The 23,664-nt window shown below is 41.0% G+C and overlaps 3 protein-coding genes across 3 annotated transcripts in view; 1 reads left to right on the top strand and 2 right to left on the bottom strand.

Moving 5' to 3' along the window:
* LOC109464330 (biorientation of chromosomes in cell division protein 1-like 1) overlaps positions 1–20,551 on the bottom strand; it is a 32,754-nt gene extending 12,203 nt beyond the window's left edge. Inside the window, exons 1-9 of the mRNA XM_019761278.1 lie at positions 20,136–20,551; positions 17,979–18,103; positions 16,870–16,960; positions 13,839–15,437; positions 13,245–13,403; positions 12,465–12,519; positions 11,406–11,501; positions 7,573–7,754; positions 6,774–6,894 (exon numbers count right to left, since the gene is read on the bottom strand). Of these exons, the coding sequence (XP_019616837.1) occupies positions 6,774–6,894; positions 7,573–7,754; positions 11,406–11,501; positions 12,465–12,519; positions 13,245–13,403; positions 13,839–15,437; positions 16,870–16,960; positions 17,979–18,103; positions 20,136–20,267 (2,560 nt within the window). The 5' untranslated portion in view covers positions 20,268–20,551. The remainder of the gene's footprint in view (positions 1–6,773; positions 6,895–7,572; positions 7,755–11,405; positions 11,502–12,464; positions 12,520–13,244; positions 13,404–13,838; positions 15,438–16,869; positions 16,961–17,978; positions 18,104–20,135) is intronic.
* LOC109464374 (ankyrin repeat domain-containing protein 17-like) lies at positions 2,257–4,649 on the bottom strand. The gene has a single exon (XM_019761322.1). It carries the CDS (start codon positions 4,531–4,533, stop codon positions 2,257–2,259), a length of 2,277 nt encoding a protein of 758 aa, XP_019616881.1. The 5' UTR covers positions 4,534–4,649.
* Positions 20,552–22,409: 1,858 nt separating the features above from the next.
* LOC109464329 (estradiol 17-beta-dehydrogenase 2-like) overlaps positions 22,410–23,664 on the top strand; it is a 5,191-nt gene continuing 3,936 nt past the window's right edge. The window contains exons 1-3 of the mRNA XM_019761277.1: positions 22,410–22,878; positions 23,013–23,237; positions 23,518–23,658. Coding sequence (XP_019616836.1) covers positions 22,671–22,878; positions 23,013–23,237; positions 23,518–23,658 — 574 coding nt within the window. The 5' untranslated portion in view covers positions 22,410–22,670. The remainder of the gene's footprint in view (positions 22,879–23,012; positions 23,238–23,517; positions 23,659–23,664) is intronic.

Raw genomic sequence — 23,664 nt, 5'->3', positions numbered from 1 at the left:
ATGATTTTTATTTCACTCCATACTTAAGTATGGAGGGAAATACTGTTTTTACTGATGATTCTCCTCCTCCTTCTTCTTCTCCTCCTGCCATTTCTTTAAATTGATTCAATTCCTTCATTTTTGGGCCAAACGACCTGGAATTTCGTATAAAGGTAGAGTGGGTAAATACCCCTAGGCGTTTTTTTATTTTTTTTGATACAAGCTTTTACAATCGTTTTATTTGCGTTTTTAGCTGTTCCCATAGGAAAGTACTGTGGGGCGTACGCGCGTGACGTAATAAGAAAGGAATTCGGGGGCGGGCCCAAATATGGGCATGCAAGCATGAACCTGACGCAGCCTAATCTTTTCTTCTTGCTGATTGGCTGTTGGATTTGATTGGATTAACTCAATTAACACCTGTTCAAAGCCATTCCATTTTGACAGTATGAACTCAAGTGTTTTGGTAGGTACAGCACAGGCCACGAAATACGCATCAATTTTCGAGGGACGTTCTGCGGGAGAGTGCAGGACGCTGTGCGGGACTTCCCTCGGGAGAGTGCGGGACGTCCTCCGGGAGAGTGCGATACGTTCTGCGGGAGAGTGCGGTACGTCCAGCGGGAGAGTGCGGTACGTTCTGCGGGAGCCAGACATTTTGCTCTTCTCTGTTGGAACAACGCAAGTTGGAGGTCAATGACCTGCGCCCGGCGTGTAAACAAGATTGGACAGGGAGCGGCTGTAATATCAAAGGAGCCGGCGGCTTCTGCTAGCCGGGTTGATAGTTAAGTAACATCAAGGTGGTTCAAAAGCAAACCTGATAAAGAAGGAAACCCCGTAGTTAATAGTTGAAAGTCTTGGTGGCTTGAGGCGATCGATACCGCCATGCTGTTTACTTTATATGACATACAATGCAGTGAGTGATGTGTATCGCAACGAGTTAGCACGGTTGGTAACGCGCCAGACGGCAATCCCAGAAACTGTGAGTTCGAACCCCAGTGCATCGGATATTAACATTTTAAACAATTTTATCATTTTTAACAATTTTATCAGTTTTAACAATTTTATCAGTTTTAACAATTTTAACAATCCTGCATTTTAACAATTTCAACATTTTTTTTTGATTTTCGTTGTTTTGCTTTTAACATTCAAAAACTGATTGTTCTTACTCAAGAATGTCAATAACTTAGAATGTTAGTCTTTTGTATTTTTCCAACATACAAACCAAAATCACTTTGATGTTGTCACAAAAGTATGGAGCTGACAAGAGAGAATGAGTACGGTACTCTGCCAGTGTGAAGAATCTACAGAGGTATTACCAGTCACTAGTAGCAAGAGATAGACCACATTGAATGATGACGATGAGGACGAATCATATGGAGTACTATCATAGCTTAGTACAGAAATTCTACTGCTTTACTTTACTTTACTTTCTTTCACTCTGTACATGCAATTAGCTCACTGGCATGATTTTAAAAATAAAGGTAACCGTTATGATAATCATATTATATGTATAGCTTATTCAATGTATGGCTTCATAGTTTATGTGATTGTTAATAAGGCCATGTTGATTTGATTGTATGGATGGCATCTGTGCGCGCATCGGTTTTCGTTAATTTAAAACTAAGTTTACGACATTCATACAAAACATCTGGAAACTAAGCAAACATACTCTGTAAATTGATTACTGTAATTCCCGATTTTTTTTCACTGTACCGCAACGTAACGCAAGCAGGAGGTCAATGTTCACGGTTTTCACTGTCACCTCTGTACCGTGAACTTATCTTTACAGTTAGGAAATAATTCCTGGACTTTCTTTTTCCTGCAACTGTCACCACCGTGAATAGTTCCGTGAACATGTCCATGTTTCTCAGACCGTGAAAATTTTGCTACCGTTAGTAGTAGTTGCAATTTCGTCATTAGTAGTATTTAGATACCTGCAATATGTAACTTTGAAATTGAGATAAGTGTAAAGTAAAGCTGTCGAGATTTAAAGTGCTTGTCGTTGTATCTTTGTAAAAAAAAGGGAGATAATGGCCAAGTGCCATTTTTGTAAATATCTGTCGAGATTCAAAAAGCTTGTCCTTGTATGATTGCAGTATGATTTATTCAGAATCTTCTATTTTTGTATGGGGAGGGAGATGGAGTGAAATATTACATTTGCTCCGAAGCAAATGTTGGCCTTTCTAGTTTTATTCAATTATTCCTGAACCTTTATCAGATTCAGTGTGTGGTTCATATCACTGTCTTTTGTTCCAAGTCTACACAATCTATCTTGTTCAATCATTCTGCGCCTGCTTGTTTTAAGATTCTCACTATCTCCACATTCCCACTGTCAGCTGCCACCTGCAGTGGCGTTGATCCAGTGCTATCAGTCTTGTTCAAGTCAGTGCCTGCGCGTGTCAGGGTGCTCACAATCTCTGTATTACCTTTCAAGGCAGCCACCCAAAGTGGAGTTTTCCCCGTGCCGTCTGCCTTGTTCAAGTCAGCACCCGCTTTTGTCAAGATTGTCACGATTTCCGAATGTCCGCTTCCAGCGGCTAGCCACAGTGGAGTTGTCCCCGTGCTGTCTTCCTTGTTTAAGTCGGCGCCCGCTTGTGTTAAGGTACTCACAATACCAGCATTACCTCTCAGAGTCGCTACCAAGAGAGGTGTCCTTTCCTCGTCATCTGTTTTGTTCACGTCAGCACCCGCTTGTGTTAAGATTTTCGCGATCTCGACGTGTCCCTTTTGAGCTGCCACCCACAGCGGAGTCCATCCCATGTCACCTGCCTTGTCCAGGTCAGCACCTGCTTGTGTCAGGATGCTCACAATCTCTGCATGTCCCCGCGCGGCTGCCAGCCATACCGGAGTCCTCCCCTTGTCCCCCGCTATGTTTGGATCGGCTCCCCTGTCCAGAAGTAGTTTTGCAGTCTTCTTGCAGTCTTTTATACAGGCAGAGGCCAGGGAGGTTTGACCAAGTTCATCAGTAGCATTGACATCGGCCCCTGCTTTAACCAAAGTCTCAAAGACTTCTACGTGCTCATCCCAAGCCCTCCTGTCTGAACCTTCTTCCACCTGCATGAGTTTTTTAGCGGAGAGACATAGCGGGATGAAACTATCTGATTTATGTACATCAAAACCTTCGTCAATAAGAATCGTAAGTAGCTGTGAGTCAGCATTTTCTATAACTATCCAGAGGGGACTCTGTTCACCTTCATACATGTAGTCTTCATCAGTGTGTTGTACGAGAAGTCTGCACACTTCCGTGTGTCCAAGAGAGCTGGCATAGTGAAGAGGAGGGAACCCAGATTTGTCACACACATCTGGGTCTGCCCCTTCCTGAAGTAGCAGTGCTACAATGTTGGAGTGTCCACCCTTCACTGCATCCCAGAGTGGTGTTTCTCCCTGGGAGTTCTCTGTGTTCACCTGTACACCTGCCTGTAGCAGCGTCTTCACCTTGTCTTCATCACCTGTCCAGGACGTTATCCTTAACAGTGCATCACCCCAAGCATCTCGCAGTTCTCCCTCAAGTTTTCCTTGCTTCGTCTCATCTGACAAGACAAAGACATCCATAGCTTCCTCCACTATCTCTGCCACTTCTTCTTCAAGCTCTTCCATGGACAGTACATCCCCTTCTAAGGGACAGTTGAACCCAATCTTCCTAAACTCTTTCTGTAGGTCGGTGGCCAGCCTGCCACTTTCTAAGTACCCATTAAATGCACGAGCACACTCATCCGTTTCTGGAAACATTTGCACATAGATAGAAGAGGACCACATTTCAGCAACGTCTAAACCTTTACAGTTTTTGCTGATGAGTTGGGTGATGATTTCTTTGCACAGGTCTTCATTTGTATCATAGAGTTGTGAAATGTCCTCCACAAGCTCTTCCTTTACAGGTTCCTCAATCCTAAGGTAGCAGCACTTCTTGAGCTTTTGCTTTGCAAGCTGCATGCTTTTAATGGCATTCATTGCAAGATGTAGTAAGTCTCTCGAGAGATCTTGTTCTGAACTGGGTTTCCCCTTGCGATGTTTCTTTTTAGATTTTCTTTCTTTTTTTCCAGTTTTCTTCTTGACAATGTTTTCCTTCTTATGATGTGAAGAGGAAGATGAGCTTGAAACAATAGACCTACCTGATGTGGTCTTTCTTGTGGACTTTTCACTTGGCTGTGAATGAGAAGTACTTGAATTACTTGATAATGACATGGACCTGACAGCTACATTTAGAGTCTTGTTAGTCGCTTCTTCCTTGACCTGTGCAGCAGAGGTGTCCTCGATGTCCTCTACTATACCTAACTCGTCTTTCACACTGTCCACGAGGTCTTGTCTTCCAGCCTTCTTCATAGCGTCCAACAATTTCTCCACTGTTGCTTTCTTCCCATTTTGTTGTCTCCACTTTTCCAGCAAGACGCGACTTCGCCACATGAGATCCGTGCCAGTAGTCTTGTTAATCATGTCCTCTATGACGTTCTTCTTCAGCCCCAAAGTTAGGGCAAGTCGTAGCCAGTCCCCACCAAGGTTTGACTGAATAATATGAAAAGCCGCCTCCATCTCTTCTTCTGTATCCTTTCCTGCTGCCATTTTGCTGTGATAGGGTAGTTACTGCAGTGTTCCCACTTTAAAATGGTCACAGTTAAATCATGTGAGTTGAAGTTGTTTGTCTAAAGTTGCCCCCCACTAAGTAAATGGACTTTACTCTGCCAACTGTACATGTTTTTACTGCTTCAATCAGCCAATGCATCTCAAGACCTGCTAAACCATGCCGATTGCATGTATTGTAAATAATTGACATACTAGTAGCACTACACTCCCCAATAGCAGAGATGGAATGTTGGAGGAGAAAAAATAATCAGGTCTGGACAAAACCTATAAGTCATCTTCTAGGATCTCCCAGAAACTGCAAAACTTGCAGCATTAACTTGCAGCATTAACTTGCAGTTATCAATAACTACATGTACATGACATTATGTAAGTTTTCTACACGTCATTGTATTGGTACATGGAGGCAGACATTTTGTACCTGCTTTTGTAACCTGTGTTACACAAATTCTGTGATTAGCTAATAGGCCACACCAATTTCATTTGTTGTTTCTCGGATTTGCCCTGTCCTTTTTTTCCGATTTGCAAAATAAAAAAGACTTAAGGTTCTGGATCAACAGTTACTGCAAAATGCTCAATGAAAGACATATTTTGGCCTAACGGTTGAAGAACGTCCTTTTCTTCCTGGTTGTTATTGTTAAAATTGTTTTAATTTTAAAGCAGCCTCAGGCTGGTATGTTGACTTGGCTCATCTCATATTTAATTCATATTATTATAACAGTTCCTGCCTTCATGGGGTGCCTTGGCCTTTTTTAAAATTCTTTTTATTTCGCCCTGTCGCTTCATATTTTCTCTGAAAAAATCTGAGAAACAACAAATTAAATTAGTGCGGCCTTATTATAACAGTGAGTGGATTACAAATTGATATCGTTATCTCTGTGACTGTGCATTTGTCATTATTTAGTTGTGCTGACAAAGCACTGGTAGTAACTTAGGCATGTTGAGGTCTTAGAGACAGAAGTTTGTACTACATTTTGTGCATAAAGAAATCCTTTCTTGACAAATTACAAGGCACTTACCATGCCTGATTAATGTACAAGTAAGTGACAGCAAATGCAATTAGTTAACATGAAGGGAAACCTCTATTTAGTTTTAACTAGTCAAGGTTTCTGTGTCCACTAATAAAAGCTGATAAGGGTGTTACCATGTTACTACTAGTGATGATTTTTCTTGTAGGCTACAGTCACCAAATTAAACTTCGGTCACAACCTGCTGTACGTGCTTCTGCGTGCTGTCTACATGCAAAAACCTGGGCAAACGCAGGGCATCTGTGCGTGGTGAGTACCGCCACCGTACGGAATCCTACGGATTTGGGAGCACGCAGACACGCTGTAGAACTTTAAGTGCATGTAAAACGTTTTCTGCGTGCGGTCTGCGGATTCACCACCCGTGCGTGTGAGTACGGGCGACGCGCGTGCCCCGTGTGTAACGTACGAAAGACGCATGTGTGAGTACGGCCTCCTTACGGTAAAGTTACAATCGCACAGAGATCGTACGTTGTAAGCACGTACAACTCACCACTTGCGCAACGTACGATGCACGCAACCACTCACGGCCAGACGTGGCGTGCAGACCACACTCTTAGTAATACATGTACACCTTGCGAAACCGTGCGAGTGACGTGCATCGACGAGACTTGGCTAAGCTGGTCATTTGTCCAACAGTTGGGACCACACGTGACCCTGTATCTGCCTTAATGTGTGATGATTGTGTCATTTGCAAGCCTGCATTGGTGTGCTTCAAAACAGACAAGCACATACATGTACTGTACAGTGTTGTTTCACATGTACATGTACATGGACTCGCTTTCCATAGTTTGTATATTGACATGTGTCCTGTACCTATACATCTTTGATATGATTATACACAACTGTGTAATTACATGAAATTGACGAATGTACATTTCATATCAGTCTGTATGAAAGGACATGAACTTCGAAATCTGTCCCAGTCTGTCTTTTACTGTTGCCGTGCTTTTGTATGAGGAGACCACTTGTCTACACTGTATATTTTTCCCCTTAGAAAAGTCCCCCGAGACTTTTGACTCAGCATTGTAAATCATTTCTAAGGTTTTACTTTTCTTATTATACTATAGTTTCCCTTGTAATCACAAAACATTATAATTTTACAGACCAAGTAATTGATAAATTGATATGAATAATGACATAGTTTCTATCTTTTTCAAAAAGGAAACTGTGTGTGATACGTTATTTTGTACTCACCAGTGCTGCTCTTGTCTGCAGTAGCCTGTTCAGTCCCACCTGGTCCCTGGAGTTGCCTTTTCTCAGCTCTCTCTGCTTTTGCCTTCTGTCGACGCAGTAGTCTTTCTTCTTTCTCCTTTGCCTAAAGGAACATTCATTAAAAAAGGCTCAATAGTGGTGTGGTGAAGATATAAGAATCGCACAGCTTTTGCATGCATTTCAATCAACAAAAACACATGCTTTCTAATGGCTTTGCACTACTTTGGATCGCAAAGTTATTTGAGATCAGGTTTGGTAAATTACAATACTACTGGCTTGGCTTCGCTGTCACTCAAAGATTTCCTAAGCAACAAAAAATTTACCAGTACATGTACAGTGTACAAAATACTTTTTTGAACCAGGTTGCCCACTGCAAAAAGGTTGCCCATCAGAATTTTAGGTTGTCCCACCTATAAGTTACTACATGTACTTTCCTCAAATTAAGTAATGTTATACATACATAAGCCTTTGACAATATTTCTAACAGCCTTTAGTAACTTAACTGATACTAGTAATAGTTATTAATACCTAAAATTAAAAAGCATCTGCCGGATACAGTGGTGCAAGCCAAGTGGGCATGATTTCTTGGGAAGGGGAAAAATCCAGGTAGCACACTGGGCTGCCTAGGCTACCTAGGTTCAAAAATAGGATGCCCCAAGTAAATTTGGTTGACCAGGGCAACTGGGCAACCAGGTATTTTGCACCCGGATGTACTATAATTTTCTACCAAGTTCGCGTATAATTCATTAGCTACAGTGTACAAAATGTACAGTACACTCACAATCCGTGCCCTTCGTTCCTCCTTAGTCTCCTCTTCCTCGCTGTCGCTGTACTGTCCTGACAGCATCTTGCGATACGAAACCTGCTTCCGCCTGCGTGACCTTCGACCCTCCGCGGCTCCCGGACTGGCCCCCTCCCATCCAGAACTCTTACTGCCTGGTCGACTGGTGTCTTCACTGTCAGCTACAGAAAGTCAGGCACAAAGTACATAGTATTTATGTCGGTGAAGGTTAGAGATCCAGGAAATAAGATACAAAAAAAACAGTTCCTTGAGCAACTGGATATGATTTTGGAAACGGTCAGACATTTCAGGTAGCATCCACTACCTTTTGTAAGAGACACTGGAGAGTTGTCAGAAAAGCAGATCTATAAGTAGAAACTATTGATTGATATGCAACTGGATCCACCCCTGAGACATTGCCAAAAAAACTCTAGTTAGAGCACATTGCAATTGAATGGAGACTGACACTAGAAAAAAGTAAGTTTTCTCCTTTCAAGTAAACATACATGGGAGTTTTAGCTTTGGGGTTTTCGTTGTTTAACACACAAACTATGGTGTACATGTACATCATAGACCTGATATGAAACAAATTAAGTGGAATGGATGGTATTATTTCATATTCTTTGCTGCCCAATACATCAGATGAATTAACAAACAAAATAATCCTACAAAACTTAAAAGGGGTTGACTACATCATACAAATACAATGTACATGTACATGGAAATCTGCATTGTCACAATGACCCTAAAATACAGAGAAAGCAGCTGTTTGGAAGAAAATAATCAAAATATATTTAATCTAATTGGATATCTGAAACCCAGGCTAGGGACATTGTAATTTTCTGGTCATTCACCAATTTCACACATCCCATAATGCCTAGTAATGGTCACGGATATGACGTAAGACCACCACCCTCCCCCTTCCCCGATGAAATATTTCCAACAAGTTCTATCGACAAACTGGTCAACTATGGTTTTGAATTATTTATCAAGTATAAAGCGCATGCCATAATTGCATTTTTGTTGGAATTAGAGAAAATGACGTACATTCCAACAAAAATGCAATTATGGCATGCGCTTTATACTAGACAAATAATTCAAAACAATAGTTGACCAGTTTGTCGATAGAACTTGTTGGAAATATTACATCGAGGAAGGGGGAGGGGGGTGGTCTTACGTCATATCCGTTACCGTTACTAGGCATTATGGGAAGTGTGAAATTGGTGAATAGTTCCAGCGCCACAGAGCATTGTGGGTAAGGTCAAAGGTTAAAGACTTTCAGAAGTACTTGTTAACTAGTATCCATGTTGAAATGTTGTGATGTCATATTGAGACAAAGAAGTCTTTATAGAAGAAATATGAGATTCCAAACTTACAGTAAGTATACATCAATTTATACTATAAATGAAAAAAGTTTATGGCCGTACAATAATGTTTTAGGCTACAAACCCTATCTAGACCGGGGGGTGGGGGGTGGTGGGGGCTAAAAATGCCCGCGCCAACTTTGATATCACGTAGCGTCTGAACGGCTAGCCCTAGATCGGTCAAACTTGGTGACTTTTCCTATTGTTGGTAACATTTCTGTATCATTGGAATAAGATAACTTTATTTTGTTGCCATAGCAATGGGTTTCTGACAGGCATTTTTGCTAAATTTAGATTTTAGTTTCAACAATAGAATTTTATGGGTTTTATTAAGTTACACATGGTTTCTTATATTAATAACATCCCAGATACTTTTATGCAAATTTTATAATTAAAAATGCATAATTTATGCTAATTTGATGACGTCATTGGCCAAAATCCAAGATGGGGGACCATATCATTAGAACATTACACATGTTATTTTCCTTAAAATTTCATCAAAACTTTCATTTCTTTTTACAAAAAAGGTTCATATGAATGTCTTTAGTCTGCTTACAATGTATTTTAGGCTATATCCTGAAAAAAAAAACTATTTTTCAAAATTCAAGATTGATGATCCAAAATGGCAGATAGCTTAAATATGCATGATGTCCCACCAAGCCCAAAAAAAGCCAGGTCTAGATAGGGTTAAGTCATTTTAAGAAAAGACCAAAAACAGTTACTGTACCTAGGGTATAGAATTTTCTTCTTACACAACCAGTAAGGTTCTCACCTGCTTACGTTTCGATGTCTATCAGACACCTTCCTCAGAGCTTCTGACTGGAGTTCTGCAACTCGCCGCTATTTAACGCCAATGTAGGTGGCGCTTTTGCGGCGAGAATGCAATCCCAAACGTGGCTGAGCTTGTATCCCCCCTCGTCCCGGTTCATCACTGGGGTTGACTTCCTTATCCAGACTGCTTCTTTAATCCAACGGATTCTTCTATTGTCCTCTCTATCTATGGACCTTTCGGAAAGTTGAACAGAAAGAGAAAAGGCCAAAGCAGACAGAGAAGAACAAGAAGGAAGGGGAGAAAACCAGGACCATGGTGGTCATCCCATATGTGAAAGGTGTCACCGAACCATTAGAAAGGATCTTTAGAAAACACCGGATAACCACAGCAGTTAAACCTAAAACATTAGTTACTGTTACATTGAGGAACTTGCTTGTCCACCCTAAGGACAAGTTGGGGGACCATGTGAAAACGGATTGTGTTTACAAAATTCCTTGCAAAAGTTGTGCTGAAGTGTACATTGGAGAGACTGGAAGGACCTTTGGCAAAAGACTAGAAGAACACAGAAAAGAGGCAGACAACAGCGAAGCCATAAGATATACACGGTCCCAGAAACAGCAAGCACAAAAAGAAGAGAAGAAATCGGCAGTTACAGGCCATGTTGCCAGGAACAATTGTGTGATAGACTGGGAGGGTGCCAGGGTCATAGATAGAGAGGACAATAGAAGAATCCGTTGGATTAAAGAAGCAGTCTGGATAAGGAAGTCAACCCCAGTGATGAACCGGGACGAGGGGGGATACAAGCTCAGCCAAGTTTGGGATTGCATTCTCGCCGCAAAAGCGCCACCTACATTGGCGTTAAATAGCGGCGAGTTGCAGAACTCCAGTCAGAAGCTCTGAGGAAGGTGTCTGATAGACATCGAAACGTAAGCAGGTGAGAACCTTACTGGTTGTGTAAGAAGAAAATTCTATACCCTAAGTATCTTCCAACCTGATGAAATTATTTACAGTTACTGTACCTTCCTGCGTGGAATGATATTTCCTTTCTGCAGGTGAAATGAGGGACCTTAAACTTTGACCTTAGACCACAATGCTTCACGGCTCAGCAGCACAATGTTGTTGCTGTTCGTCCGTCGTAGTCGACGATGACCAACGAACATCACATCAGGTCATTGACGTAGCACAATGTACAATGGCAGGGTTGGACAAGTTTTCAAAAATCCACTTGTTCATATGCCACTTCCCAACTTTTTACTTCTCCCAAATATGACAATCTCTTCTATGCAGTTAACTTCCAAAAAGAAAATTAATTTGTTTTTTTAAGAAAAAAGCACTTTATAAGCAGTTTATAATGTTTTTTTGCTTTTATTTACCAAAATAAGGGTACTTAGAGAGACTTTTGTGACAAAGGGGCATATTTTTGACTGGTATCAAATTGAATATAGTTATATCTTTATTTGAAAATGATGAGTAATTTTGCTCCAAACACTGAATCCAAAAAAGTTATTTGCCCAATGTGGCAAGTACAGGGGGATATTCACTTGCCCGAACAGTACTTTTACTTGCCCTCAGGGCAAGTGGGCAATGGGACTTGTCCAATCCTAGCCTGAATAGAAACTGTGAGTGGCTTATTTGGGGCAGGAGTATTCTCTGATGACATGGGGGTGTGATGGTGAAAGAGGTGACCCAGGGCTCACCAACGTTAACGCGTGCCTGGACAGGAGGACCCTGTACGTCCGCGGCCTCACCATGCTTTACCTGGACCTGCACCTCACCAGCACTAACTCTCACCACTGTGCAGAGAGGGGGGAGGGGGGAATCAACCAACACACCACTTTAACATCACTGTGTGCATGCTTATCCTCTGCATGCAGTGGCATCAATAGCATGTTGGCAAAATGTACTGTGCCTGCTTGAAACCCATCAGTTACTGTACAAAAGCATTTGAAAATTAGTTGTGTTTTCTATTACGATCATGAAAAAATTAGGGTCGGTACATGGGGATTTTTTTTTTCCTTACATATTAGTAATAGCGAAAGTGATTCAGCAAATGCAACAATTATTAATATGACACATTTGTCTACACTGGTATTTGGACTAAACTGAAATGTTAGGTCTGGTTCTGATTCATCAGATTGAAAGATTAATTTGAGGATGTCAATTTGAAAAGTTTAGGTCTCTCACCAGCAGCTGACCAATAAAAAAGGGCCAGGGTCAGTTGGGTAACTTGATAGACACAACATTTTTTCCAAGGCCTAAGCACTTAGGTTGTGTTCACATATTTGAAAAATGACATCCCATTTATAGAATGTAGTTTTTTTTAATGTTAAAGATATCCTCTGCAACGGTCAAAATTCTAGTGCGACGTACCATACATGTACATCCAACGAAAACAGTGAAAAATACAGGTTTTCCCACAGGCACAGTACGTTCTGCCAACATGCTAGTGTAAGTTTGGGGGTTAGGTCACCATGCAGATAGCATGCTGTTCTCAGGGCATGCAGTTCCTATCCAGCCAGGCAGTGTTATAGTGCAAGAAATGTCTGTGAGTGTGATTTTTTGAATGGCTGAATCACCATAAATGATTGCATTGTGCATTGAAGGTCTCAAATGGGAACAGAATTCTAGTCCTTTTGATTATGATAAGTCCAATATGTCTTCAAGTTAGTGTATTTTCCTAAACCCATGCTGTGCTCAGAGTAGTTTAACTTTGTTTTTTTTATTATTTATATTAAGATTTCTAAGGTGAGACTTACTTTGCATGGAGCTCCCTTCTGTGTCATTCAGGTCAGATTTACTTCTGTCCTTACCCTGTAAAATGAAAAAGCAAACAAGAAAATAATCAATAACAATGTCAAGTGGCCAATACAATTACTTTTTTATTTTGTTCTGAACAAAAAAAGGATCAACAGAACCAAAATAATTACTTATGCACTTGAGACTGCCTCGAAATTTTGGAAAACCATTGACTTTAAAAATCGTAATGTGGTCAGAAAGTGATAATCTGACGAAGGCTGATGAATTTCATTATGAATATGAGAATTCAAGGTGAATCTTTCTTTTTGTGTTAGAACAAATTAAAAAGTTTGCACTCTATAACTATGGATTTTTCTAAGGGCTAAGGAAAAAATGTAACTAGTGAGTGACAATTGTGTTTCCTGTTTCAGTCCTAAAAAATAGGGTTGGTAGGTAGGTATTAGCTTTTTCAAATTTTTGCTTTTAGACTTTGGCATTCTCTAGTGATCCAACTTGTACTTATTAAATATACAGATTAGCAAAGTAAAACTTTGATGAGGACACTTATATTTTTGATGTCAATGTTGAAAAACTACTTTCACAATGTGTCATCACTTATTAATTACAGTAGGTGTCAGACCATGGAGTTAGAAAAGGTTGGTGAGGTCAAACAATGTATGACTGTGCCTTACAGGGATCCACAAAAAAAGGCTAGGGTCAGCAGTTTTTTCTAGGGTCGGCCGGGAAACAGGAAACACAGCATTTTTTTCCTGGGCCTTAAAACACAGATGAGGTTTCACCTCTTGTTGCGAGAGTTCATCCTCAATCTCACTGGACGAAACAGAGCTGATCTCCTCGTCAAAGGACGACAGGTCACTGGTGTGGACCGAGCTGACCGACAGGTTGTCCAGGTCTTCATCCCCGGGCTGACGGCTGGACACTGGCTTGTGGTCACTTTTCTGTTGTTAAAATAACATATGAGACATTGTAACACACATACAATGATTTTCTTTAAACAGATAATAATCCATTTATTTATTCATCAAGATTTACCACATTTGTGGAAGGATTGACATACATGTACCTTTTACAAGGGAGAAATTAACTCAAGTACATGTACATGTAGAGCAAAAAGATATACAGCTTACATGTAAGAGCTTGGCAATCTTGCATGATTGGAAACTCTCTTTGCTAGTAATTATAATTGTACTAATGAAATTAGTGGATGTTTTCTAGCCTAGGTACCAACAGGATTTTCGCTCCGCAAGTGATTTTTTCAAGCGCTGTGGTGAAAGAATTCAGATGGTACTCAGGCTACTTAGTAGATGTTTTCTGCTAAAATACTATTTAGTTCATGTACTACTGTACAGTACTGTACATAATGTATGTTTTACCTTCTCCTGAATGCTGTACTTCTTGCTCTTGCTGCTAGAGGGCTCTGCTTCACCATCTTTCATCACTTTCTCAGAGATCATCTTTGATGGAGCTTCCTTGTCATCTCCTTTCTTTTCTTCTGCAATTTTCGGTGTTACATCCTTCTCTTTCAGCTTCTTCTCTTCCCTCCTTTTGTCCGATTCCTCCCTTTCTTTACTTCTTCTGTCATCCCTCACTTTTGATGTGTCTTCTTTTTCTTTCTCTCTGTGCTTCTTTTCTTCTAAACTCTTACTTGTCGCCGATGCCGTCTCTTTCTTGGTTTTACTTTCCTCTGTTGAAGCAGACTTTGATGATGACTTATACCTTACATCTCCCTGAACCTTTGAATCCCCAACTTTGGCAGATTTTCCTTTATAATCCACAGATTTAGACATCTCTGACCTGGAGACCTTTGATGATTTTGTGGGGTCAGTTTTGGTGATTTTGGAAGTTTTTGAAGCGTCTTCTTTTCTTGGCAACTTACCGGATCGGGTTGGGTCCTCACTCTTGGACACTTTAGGAGACCTGCTAGAGTCTTCAGTCTTGCTCATCTTAGATACTTTAGAAGGGTCATCAGATTTGGCCACCTTGGAATGTTTAGGGGAGTCTTCCCGTCTGTGCATCTTGGACAAGTCTTCAGTCTTGGGGATCTTGTAGGATTTAGAAGTGTCGTCCTTTTTGGGTATCTTGTACGGTTTCATCGAATCTTCCGACTTTGAGGTCTTTGGGGGCCTTTGGGAGTCCTCTTTCTTCTTTTCTGGCTTCGGGGACTCGTCTTTTCTTGGAACCTTGGCTGGTTTAGCCAAGTCGTCAGATCTGGAGGGCTTGGGAGGCTTTGTTGGCTTGTTGTGTTTCTCTGGTTTCGATGATGATTCTGATTTTTCTTTGGTCTGCAACCTCTCCCCGCTCTCTCCAACTCTGGAAGGTTCCTGTTTAATCTTCGCTGCTTTTTCGCTCGATTTGTTATCGGACGAGGACTTCTTTATTTCCCCTGCTTGTCCCAGAATCACTTGGCTTGGTGCTGAGATTTTAGGATCCTTTGACTCTGTTTCTATCTTCTGACCTGCACTCACAGGAGACTTGGATTCTTGACCAACCCTGGTGGACTCCAGTCTTGGATCACTTTTCTTGTTTTCGCTGACAAAGGAACCCTTTTGGTCTAAGCCGACTTTCTTTCTTTCTGGACTGTGTATTTTCCCCTCCGGTACACCCCTCCCCTCTCTACTTTTGGTATCTCCCTGGCTGCTTGTTTCATTTGAGGATCTCTTCTTAGAAAGTTCGGCTTTCCCTTGGCGTGAAGAATCCGAAGGTCGTTTCCCGGATTTTTCGCCGCTTCCCGACTCTCTTGTTTTCACGGAGGAGGGAAACTCGGTCTTTGGAGAAGATATGGGAATGGGCAAGTCTATGGGTAAACTCCCGAAGGGTTTAGCGTGGGGGGAGTCCTGTTTGGTGGAACGGCCGGGTGGCTCTGTCTTGATTGGTGGAGGTTCGGGGCGTGTCTTGATGAGCTCTTCTGCCCTCCGTCTCTCCTCCTCCCACTTTTTCTTCTCCTCCTCTCGAGCCACATGATCATGGACAACCTGGGGAGGAATCAGGACAGAAGGGTTTCAATGAAAGAACATTATGAAAGACCATTATTAATGCCATTACAAGCTACCAGTACATTTAAGTATACATTGTAGGTGACTGGTGTTAAAGTTCTATGTACAATAACAGTGATACAAGTCTGTTACATGTACATGTATCTAATACTCAGTGCTCAAAATACCGGGTGCATTGTGCTCCTTGGTGCACATTAAAAATTGGAGCTGCACACCCAAATTTTTTTTTCTGTGGGTGCACCCAAATATTTTGTAGGTTTATGTGTGTAAAGATATTAATGTACACTAGAGCACAGAATACTAGTATTCTTGACATCTAAGGCCATGTACATGACTACAATAATGAATGACATCTGTGCACACAAAAGTTGGCAACTCTGTAAATTGTACAAACTATTAAAGACAGCTACAAAAACCTTACAAATATCGTAGAATGCCAAAATTCTACGATATCAATACGATACAATCATATTTACATAATACAATTCCATTTTAGGAAAAGAAGGAAATGTGAAGAAATGTAAGTAAATCTGTCTATCATTCACCATACCATATTCTGTGTGTTTATGAGTCATTTCTTTAACCTTTATTACCGCATAGACTTCAGAGTAAAGGCAACTGTTTTGGGCCAAACTTTTCCTTTTCCTAATAATGTACGCTCGCATCAGTTTTGGCGTTCCCAGAGGATGTCATCCATATAATCAAATCAACATGGCCTATAGCTATGGCTTATCTTTGTCGTATCACTAAGTCTTGTACTGTTAGTGTTACTACATGTAGATTCTATATAGTATATACTAATATGCAGATTTGCTAGTAGCTAAATTGTTGATAATAACAAAATGTACAGTACATTTTACATGTGGTTTTAACTCGTGTAAAATTTTTATGCAAAAGGTTAATTGCGATTGAAAGCCATGCAAAAGCCATGTACCACACGGTTAAAACTGAGTTAATTGTGTAAAAGCCACGAAAACAACATGCAGTGCTGTTTACAAATTAGCTGTGTGTAATTGTACGATACAATCCATGAAGTATTGTCATGTCCAACTACCATATCTGCTTACGTAGGCCAATTTCTGTACACTTTATTTCATAAGCGAGACCATATTATCAATACATGAACATATTGTAACTCATATACTGTATAGATAGTAGTTTGTAGTAAGAAATATAATAGTTAAGTTTTGTAGTATTGTTGTATTACTGCCACACATTGTACCATGTACGATTGTTGAGCAATAAAGTTCATTCATTCATTCATTCTATAATGCAGAACCAATTACAGTTACACAAACATCTACAAAAGAAATGAACAGGATTTGTAACTTACACATGTTGATTAGTTATTCAAGATCTGTACTGTGCATAAAACTATTTTTTTACGTGGAATGTCCTTCTGAGCACTGACCTTCTCTATCTGTGGTCTGAACACATGCTGTATCTTGGGCTCAACCACCTGGTGTATAACACGGTCTATTCCCGAGGATAGGATACCAGACCTGGACAGGGAACAATCATTAATATACAGTAAGCAGGGCAGGAAAAACCACCTGCTTATGGTTAGTGCAGGTAAAATTGGAGCTGTGCAGGTATTTCTGATGTCTACCTACACCTAACCTGCACTGGTCCATGTACTGGATATATGCAGGTTAGTGCAGGTAAAATTGGAAATGTACAGGTATTTCTATTGTCTACCTGCACCTAACCTGCACTGGTTCATGTACTGGGTATATGCAGGCTTGTGCAGGTAAAATTGGAGCTGTGCAGGTATTTCTGATGTCTACCTACACCTAACCTGCACTGGTCCATGTACTGGATATATGCAGGTTAGTGCAGGTAAAATTGGAAATGTACAGGTATTTCTATTGTCTACCTGCACCTTACCTGCACTGGTTCATGTACTGGGTATATGCAGGTTAGTGCAGGTACAATTGGAGCTGTGCAGGTATTTCTGATGTCTACCTGCACCTAACCTGCACTGGGCCATGTACTGGGTATATGCAGGTTAGTGCAGGTGAAATTGGAGCTGTGCAGGTATTTCTGATGTCTACCTGCACCTTACCTGCACTGGTCCATGTACTGGGTATATGCAGGTTAGTGCAGGTGAAATTGGGACTGTGCAGGTATTTGTGGGTAGGTAGGGATTATTTAATTTTTTTTTTACTTCAGTAATATCTTTATCTAATGTTACATAAAAGGGGTGCAATTTATAGTTATACAATACAGTGTAACAAAGTAAACCTTTTATGAAAACACTTACTAGTAAATTTTCCATGTTAATGTTGGAAAACTGATGGTACATTCAACATTTTATCACTCAGGTGTCAGATCATGGAGCTAGAAAACTTAAGGTCAATCAGCTCCAAAAATTTATGTCCCTTGCAGGGGTCCACCCAAAAAAAAAGGCTTGAGTCTGCAGGTTTTTTTTTCATATTCTAGGGTCGGTCAGGAAACAGGAAACACAATATTTTTTTTCTAGGCCTAACCCATGCTGTGAAACAATAAATCCATACTAACTGGTTGATCTGCTGCCGTAGGTTGTTTCTCAGTTGGTTCTTGTTCAGACTCGGCTCCCATTTCTGGTTCCCCAGGAAGTTGGACACGTAAGTTTCCACACGAGAGCGCAGGTTCTGGTACGCGGGCTGGATCAGAAAGGTGAAAACATTGAGACTTGTAAGAAGATGATCTCAGTATTTACCTAAAGATTAAAATACTACAATGCGGTTATATATGCATCATACCATCATACCGCGACAGTATGGTATCCATATACAAAGAAAGACAAAGACAAATTGGAAAGGGTACAGAATCAAGCTGCAAGATTCTGTATGAACAACTATGAAAGAGGTGCGAGTGTCACAGAAATGAAAAGAAACCTACATTGGGCCTCACTGGAAGACAGAAGAAAGATGTCCAGACTATGCATGATGTACAATTGACTAATAAACTGGTGGATGTCCCAACTACTAAGTACCTACTAGTAATACCAGCCCAGATCTAGAGGAGAACAAGAAATAGCCATGCCTTCAAGTACCAGAGTTATCAATATCAACCAAGGATTGAGGTGTTCAAGAATTCATTCTTTCCTAGAACTATCGCAGAGTGGAACTCAGTGTCACCAAGTACAGTAGGGGCATTGTCAATAGATAGCTTTAAACAATGTCTAGAGCTAGAAGTTCAAGGGTTAGGTGTAACAAGGTGATCGGTGTAATATACAATGTAGCCAGCTGCCGCCGCGCCGCGTGCCTGCGAAGCTGGTGTGTTACGCCGAAAGGCGGTTATACCGGCTATACAGATACAAATACAGATACCTGCAGCTGCACCTAACTTGCAACTGTTCATGTAAGTTGGTTTACACGTATATACACAGTACCGGTAGTACAAATACAATGCATGTTTGCTGGATTGACTGTTACCTAGTAACCATTAATGTATACCGGTAAGTATAAAAGAAATACATGTATGTACTAGTAATGGCAATAGTTTTAGTATTACATGTATCTATACTTCACAAAGTCTGAGTGGTGCAAGTAAAAATTTTGGGTGCAAGTAAAAATTTTGTCTGGTACATGCAGGTATTGAATTAAAAAGTATTTTGACTTGAGCCCTCGCATTAGTCGTATACAATCTGCCAATTTTGTAATCTAGATTATATTGAAGATGAATGCCATTTTGTAGTTGACTGCACATTATATAGAAATGAGAGGGATTCCCTCTATACTTATGTAATAGATAAGTTCCCAAGCTTTAGACATTTAGATAGAATAGAAAAATTCGAATTCCTCATGAAACTTGACACACCATGTATCATTAGCTCAATATGTTCGTACATCTTTAACTGCGTCAAGAAGCAAGAAGAAGCTGAACCTGTAAATAGTAGAACACATTAGTTTATATAGTATGTATAAGTGTCATTACTGTTTTCTTTTCCCTGTTTACCCATGACCTGTACTTAGCTCGTTAGAGCACAAGCGTACAATAAAGGTCTTTCATTCATTTTATACAAAACACCTGGACGTGATGCCCCATGAGGGTCTTGACCAGTATACTATAGATACTATAGATGTAGAAAAGCTAAATGTACTTTTGAAAGAGCGGGGAAAGCTTCACATCTAACTGATGAAATCGTCCAAATGACACTTATAAGTTGTATCCACCTTCTTTTGTTGTGCGATTTACGTAAAATTTATATGTTGACTCTATGTAACACAGGGCAACGAGAATGGTACCTAAGCTACAGGAGCTTCCGTATTGCTCTAGGCTGGAAGAGTTGAAGCTGCCATCGCTAAAGTACAGAAGGGAAAGAGGGGATATGATCCAAGTATACAAAATTATGATGGCACACGAGCGGATCAACCCTGAAAATTTCTTTCAAACCAGGCAGTGCGAGAAAACCAGAGGGCATAGTTTGAAGCTAAAGGTGCTGATTGCCAAAACAACACTGAGACACCAGTCCTTTGCAGTAAGAACTGTACAACCTTGGAACTCCTTACCTAGTACAGTTGTGAAGGCTGAAAGCGTTAACAGTTTTAAGGCGAGACTGGATGACTGTTGGAGCAAGGGAAAATACCTAGAGTGAGGAGAGTGTGACTACAGGCTGATAGCCTTCTACACTGAGGGTTTCTCAAGGTATTCTCAAGGCGGTATGTAAATTGTAAGACGAACTGCGCAAACCTTTGTATCCACGTCACCCAGGCAATCCCTTCTGAACTGGTCGAACAGTCCCTGCGACTTCAGGTGATCCACGATACTGTTGATCAAGGCGGGATCTCCCGGATTACAAGATCCAGACGAAGAAGACGCCATGTTGCTGGGTTTCTTCTTCTTCTTCTTCTTCTTGTATACTGCTGATCATGAGCCCAATGGGTTTTGATGTCTTCGTCTGGATCTGGACAGAAAACCGTCAAAATTCTTCCACCTATCCAACCCACAAGCCTTCTAACGGTCTTCAAATTCCCCCAGGAAATATAGAATCAAAAGTCTAGAATGTTTTGAATACTTTGAGTGGCGATTGGCGAGAAATATCTGGCCAAAAAGGCACCAGAAACTGGTGAGATTTGCTCATTTTCTGTCAGCACGCGCCATTTTGAATGACCTCTGGCTTTTGACCTGGTTGACCCCATTTTGGCGGGAAATGCAAATTCAGGACTCAAGTGCAGACTGCCAAAAATACATAGGAAATCGAGTTTGATAGGAAATCAGGAAAAACGTTGACCTCAATTAACGTGCAAGTGCATCCATGATAAAATGGCATGCCTTAAATGATAGCCTACTTGTGAAGGACACGGCCCTCCTTGCCCTTAACTGTGGGGACATCTAGCGATATTGGTTTCCACAACACCATTGCACCTGCAAAGGAAAATACTGGCAAAAGCAGTACAGTCGAGGTGTGTCAAGAAAGATCATGAGTGGATTCAATTCATAACATCCTATATCTAACGTAATGTTAGCTCTTCTTGGAAGAAAGCAACGTTGTGATTGATCTTGACTCACATTGTCGGATCTCAACTTATGGATTCCACACTAGGCCATAATAATTATATACACACCCTGATCCTGCGTCAAACATACCTTTACGATATAGATAACTTTGAAATTCGTAAAGCATTAACTCAATCAAGAACTAGAGAGGCCGACATTTGCTTGGGAGCAAATACAGCATATTTCAGTCCATCTCCCTCCCACGCAAAAGTGGACTATTCCAAACTTACCCCAGTGTAAAACTGGCAAAGGTTCTCAAATAAATGATTTAAATAGTAGCTATATGAGAACAAAGATGCAACAACAAGTACTTTGAATTTCGAAAGCTTTACTAATCTTATTACAGGTATGCAAAAACTAACAATGAGATTTGATACATTTTGAAGGTCTTAGGCACATAAAATTGAATGTGTGGGTCATTACGCACCACTTAGGTGCAATGTGACCTCAGGTAACCCGCAAAAATGTTCCATGGATGGAACCGGCCATTCTTTAGATAGAACATGGAACGGGTACAGCACTTTTGGCCCTTTTTTCGCTGAAAATAGCCATTAAAGTCCCCCAAATGAGTCATTTGGAAGTGTTGTATGCCAAATACATGACTGCTATTCTGTAGACACATGTTCAAGGTACCCTTATACCGAATGTCATATCATTTGGTTGTAAAACCAGTGCTCAGGATCCAAAAATCCATTTTTTGGCAAAAAATGCCCCAAAAAACCTTCATAAAATTTTTTCAAAGGCATGTATCAAAAAAATGAAAAAAAAACGCCTGGGGGTAGTGGCCCAAAAAACCTTCATGCCAAATTTCAAGTCATTTGGCTGAATGATAGTGGAGTTGAATCCCTTCGACTGTTTGGCAGGAGGAGAAGAAGGAGGAGGAGAAGAAACATCAGAGAACACAATATATTTCATCCATACCATGGTATGGACTGAAATATAATAAATCTTTCAGGATGTGTTACATTGTCAACTGTAACACATCCTGCCATGCCTGGAAGCTGCGGTCAAATACTGGCGATGACATGTACAGCTGTGGAAACTACCAATGTACAATTCAGTCAATACGGCATTTTTATTTGTTTATCCACAGTAAAACATCCTCAGGTAACTAGACCTGTCTATCAGGTATCGATGTTTTTCAAGTGGTATCACTACAGAAAAAGTTAGATTTACCATTGGTAGCCAGTGCCAGTTAAGTCGGACAATGTATGGGTCAACAGTACAGGATTTAACAATGACACTATATAAACGTCGTGTCCGGTAATTTCATTTACTACAATTTTTAAGTTCGAAATCTTGCGCTTCGTGTGACTTTTGAACTTTGGCCTCACGGTCCTCACAAGACTGTCATCTGTGATCGGGTTGTAACAGTTGTTTTAGGGTGTTTCAGATGTTAACGTCGGTCTAGGAGGATTTATTTATATACTAGTAGTTAACTCAAGTCCAACGTGTCATCCGTACATCCAAGATGTTTACATGATTGGCAGGAGGTGACCAGACTCAGGACTTCTCCCTGACTGGTTAGAAGTGTATTCCAATGAGACAAACCGGTTCTAACCGGCCGTCAGTCCTTGCGAAAGTGGTCAGAAGATCCATCGGGAGTACCTCAAGTCAAGAGTTTACTGGGTCAACATCCGGGGCATCCAGGTCCTGAGATAATACTGTTACAGGGTGATTCTTGATGTTAATAGGTCTGGCGAAAGCACGGGTTTAAGATCACTAAAAATGTTGAGTCCACTACAGTTGTTCTACTGTGCAAGTCTGGTTGGTTTATCCGCCATTTCAGGCCTGCTGTTCCTGTTGTACCACTGTGTACCTGTCCTGTACTACCTGTGTACGGGGATACTGCTGGGTTCAGTGGGATACTGTCTGCTTCTGTACTTGGCGCCGAAGAACAAAGTGAGTGGGGACGGCAAAGCTGTCTTCATTACAGGTAGGACTTTTATTCAAACACCTGCAGTCATGAGCATGTTCACTTTTAGTCTTAGTATTCTACCAAAACTCTTTAAAAGTGTATCGTGTACACAGATGCTTGACCTGCTTGAATGCATGACTTTCTAACAACAGGCTGTGACAGTGGTTTCGGATTTGGGCTTGCCAAACGCCTGGACTCGCTTGGGTTCACGGTGTTTGCCGGCTGTCTGCTGGCAGACAGTGGTGGGGAGGGGTCGAAGAAACTCCGTGCGGAGTGCTCGAGCAGGCTGAGTACTGTTCAGATAGACGTGACTGATGATGGACAGGTGAAGGCCGCTGTACAACAGGTCAAAGATCGACTGCCGACAGGGTCAAAGGGTGAGTGCCTTTCATAAATTATCGTGAGGGTACGTATACAGTAAACATGACAGGTAAATTTCATAGCGAATATATAATATACATCTATCTTATTCCATAACGTTTAATCTTATCTGACTTACATTTTCGCCCTTTGGCCACTGTATTTACTGACATCAATTTCTAACAGCTATGATTGTTTGATCAGAAGAGGAAACAACCCAATGACAGAGCACATCTATCATATTATAACTTGTTCGTAAAGAAGTGGAATGGGCTTAGTTCCAACATGTTCCAACAGGTCTATTCGCACTGGTGAACAATGCTGGAGTCTTGCAGCCGGGTGAGATCGAGTGGGTCAGCCTCGCCATCTACCGACGTGTGATGGAAGTGAACACCTTCGGTACCGTGCGGGTCACCAAGGCTTTCTTACCTCTGATTCGTCCGG

Source organism: Branchiostoma belcheri, unplaced genomic scaffold (assembly GCF_001625305.1).
Source record: "Branchiostoma belcheri isolate BF01 breed outbred unplaced genomic scaffold, Haploidv18h27 scaffold137, whole genome shotgun sequence".
NCBI lineage: Eukaryota > Metazoa > Chordata > Leptocardii > Amphioxiformes > Branchiostomatidae > Branchiostoma > Branchiostoma belcheri.
Note: the sequence above shows the minus strand (reverse complement) of the source record. Positions and strands in the feature narration are given on the sequence as shown.

Coding starts and splice junctions, on each gene's coding strand:
- LOC109464374 (XM_019761322.1), bottom strand. CDS start 4,533: ATGGCAGCAGGAAAGGATACAGAAGAAGAGATGGAGGCGGCTTTTCAT.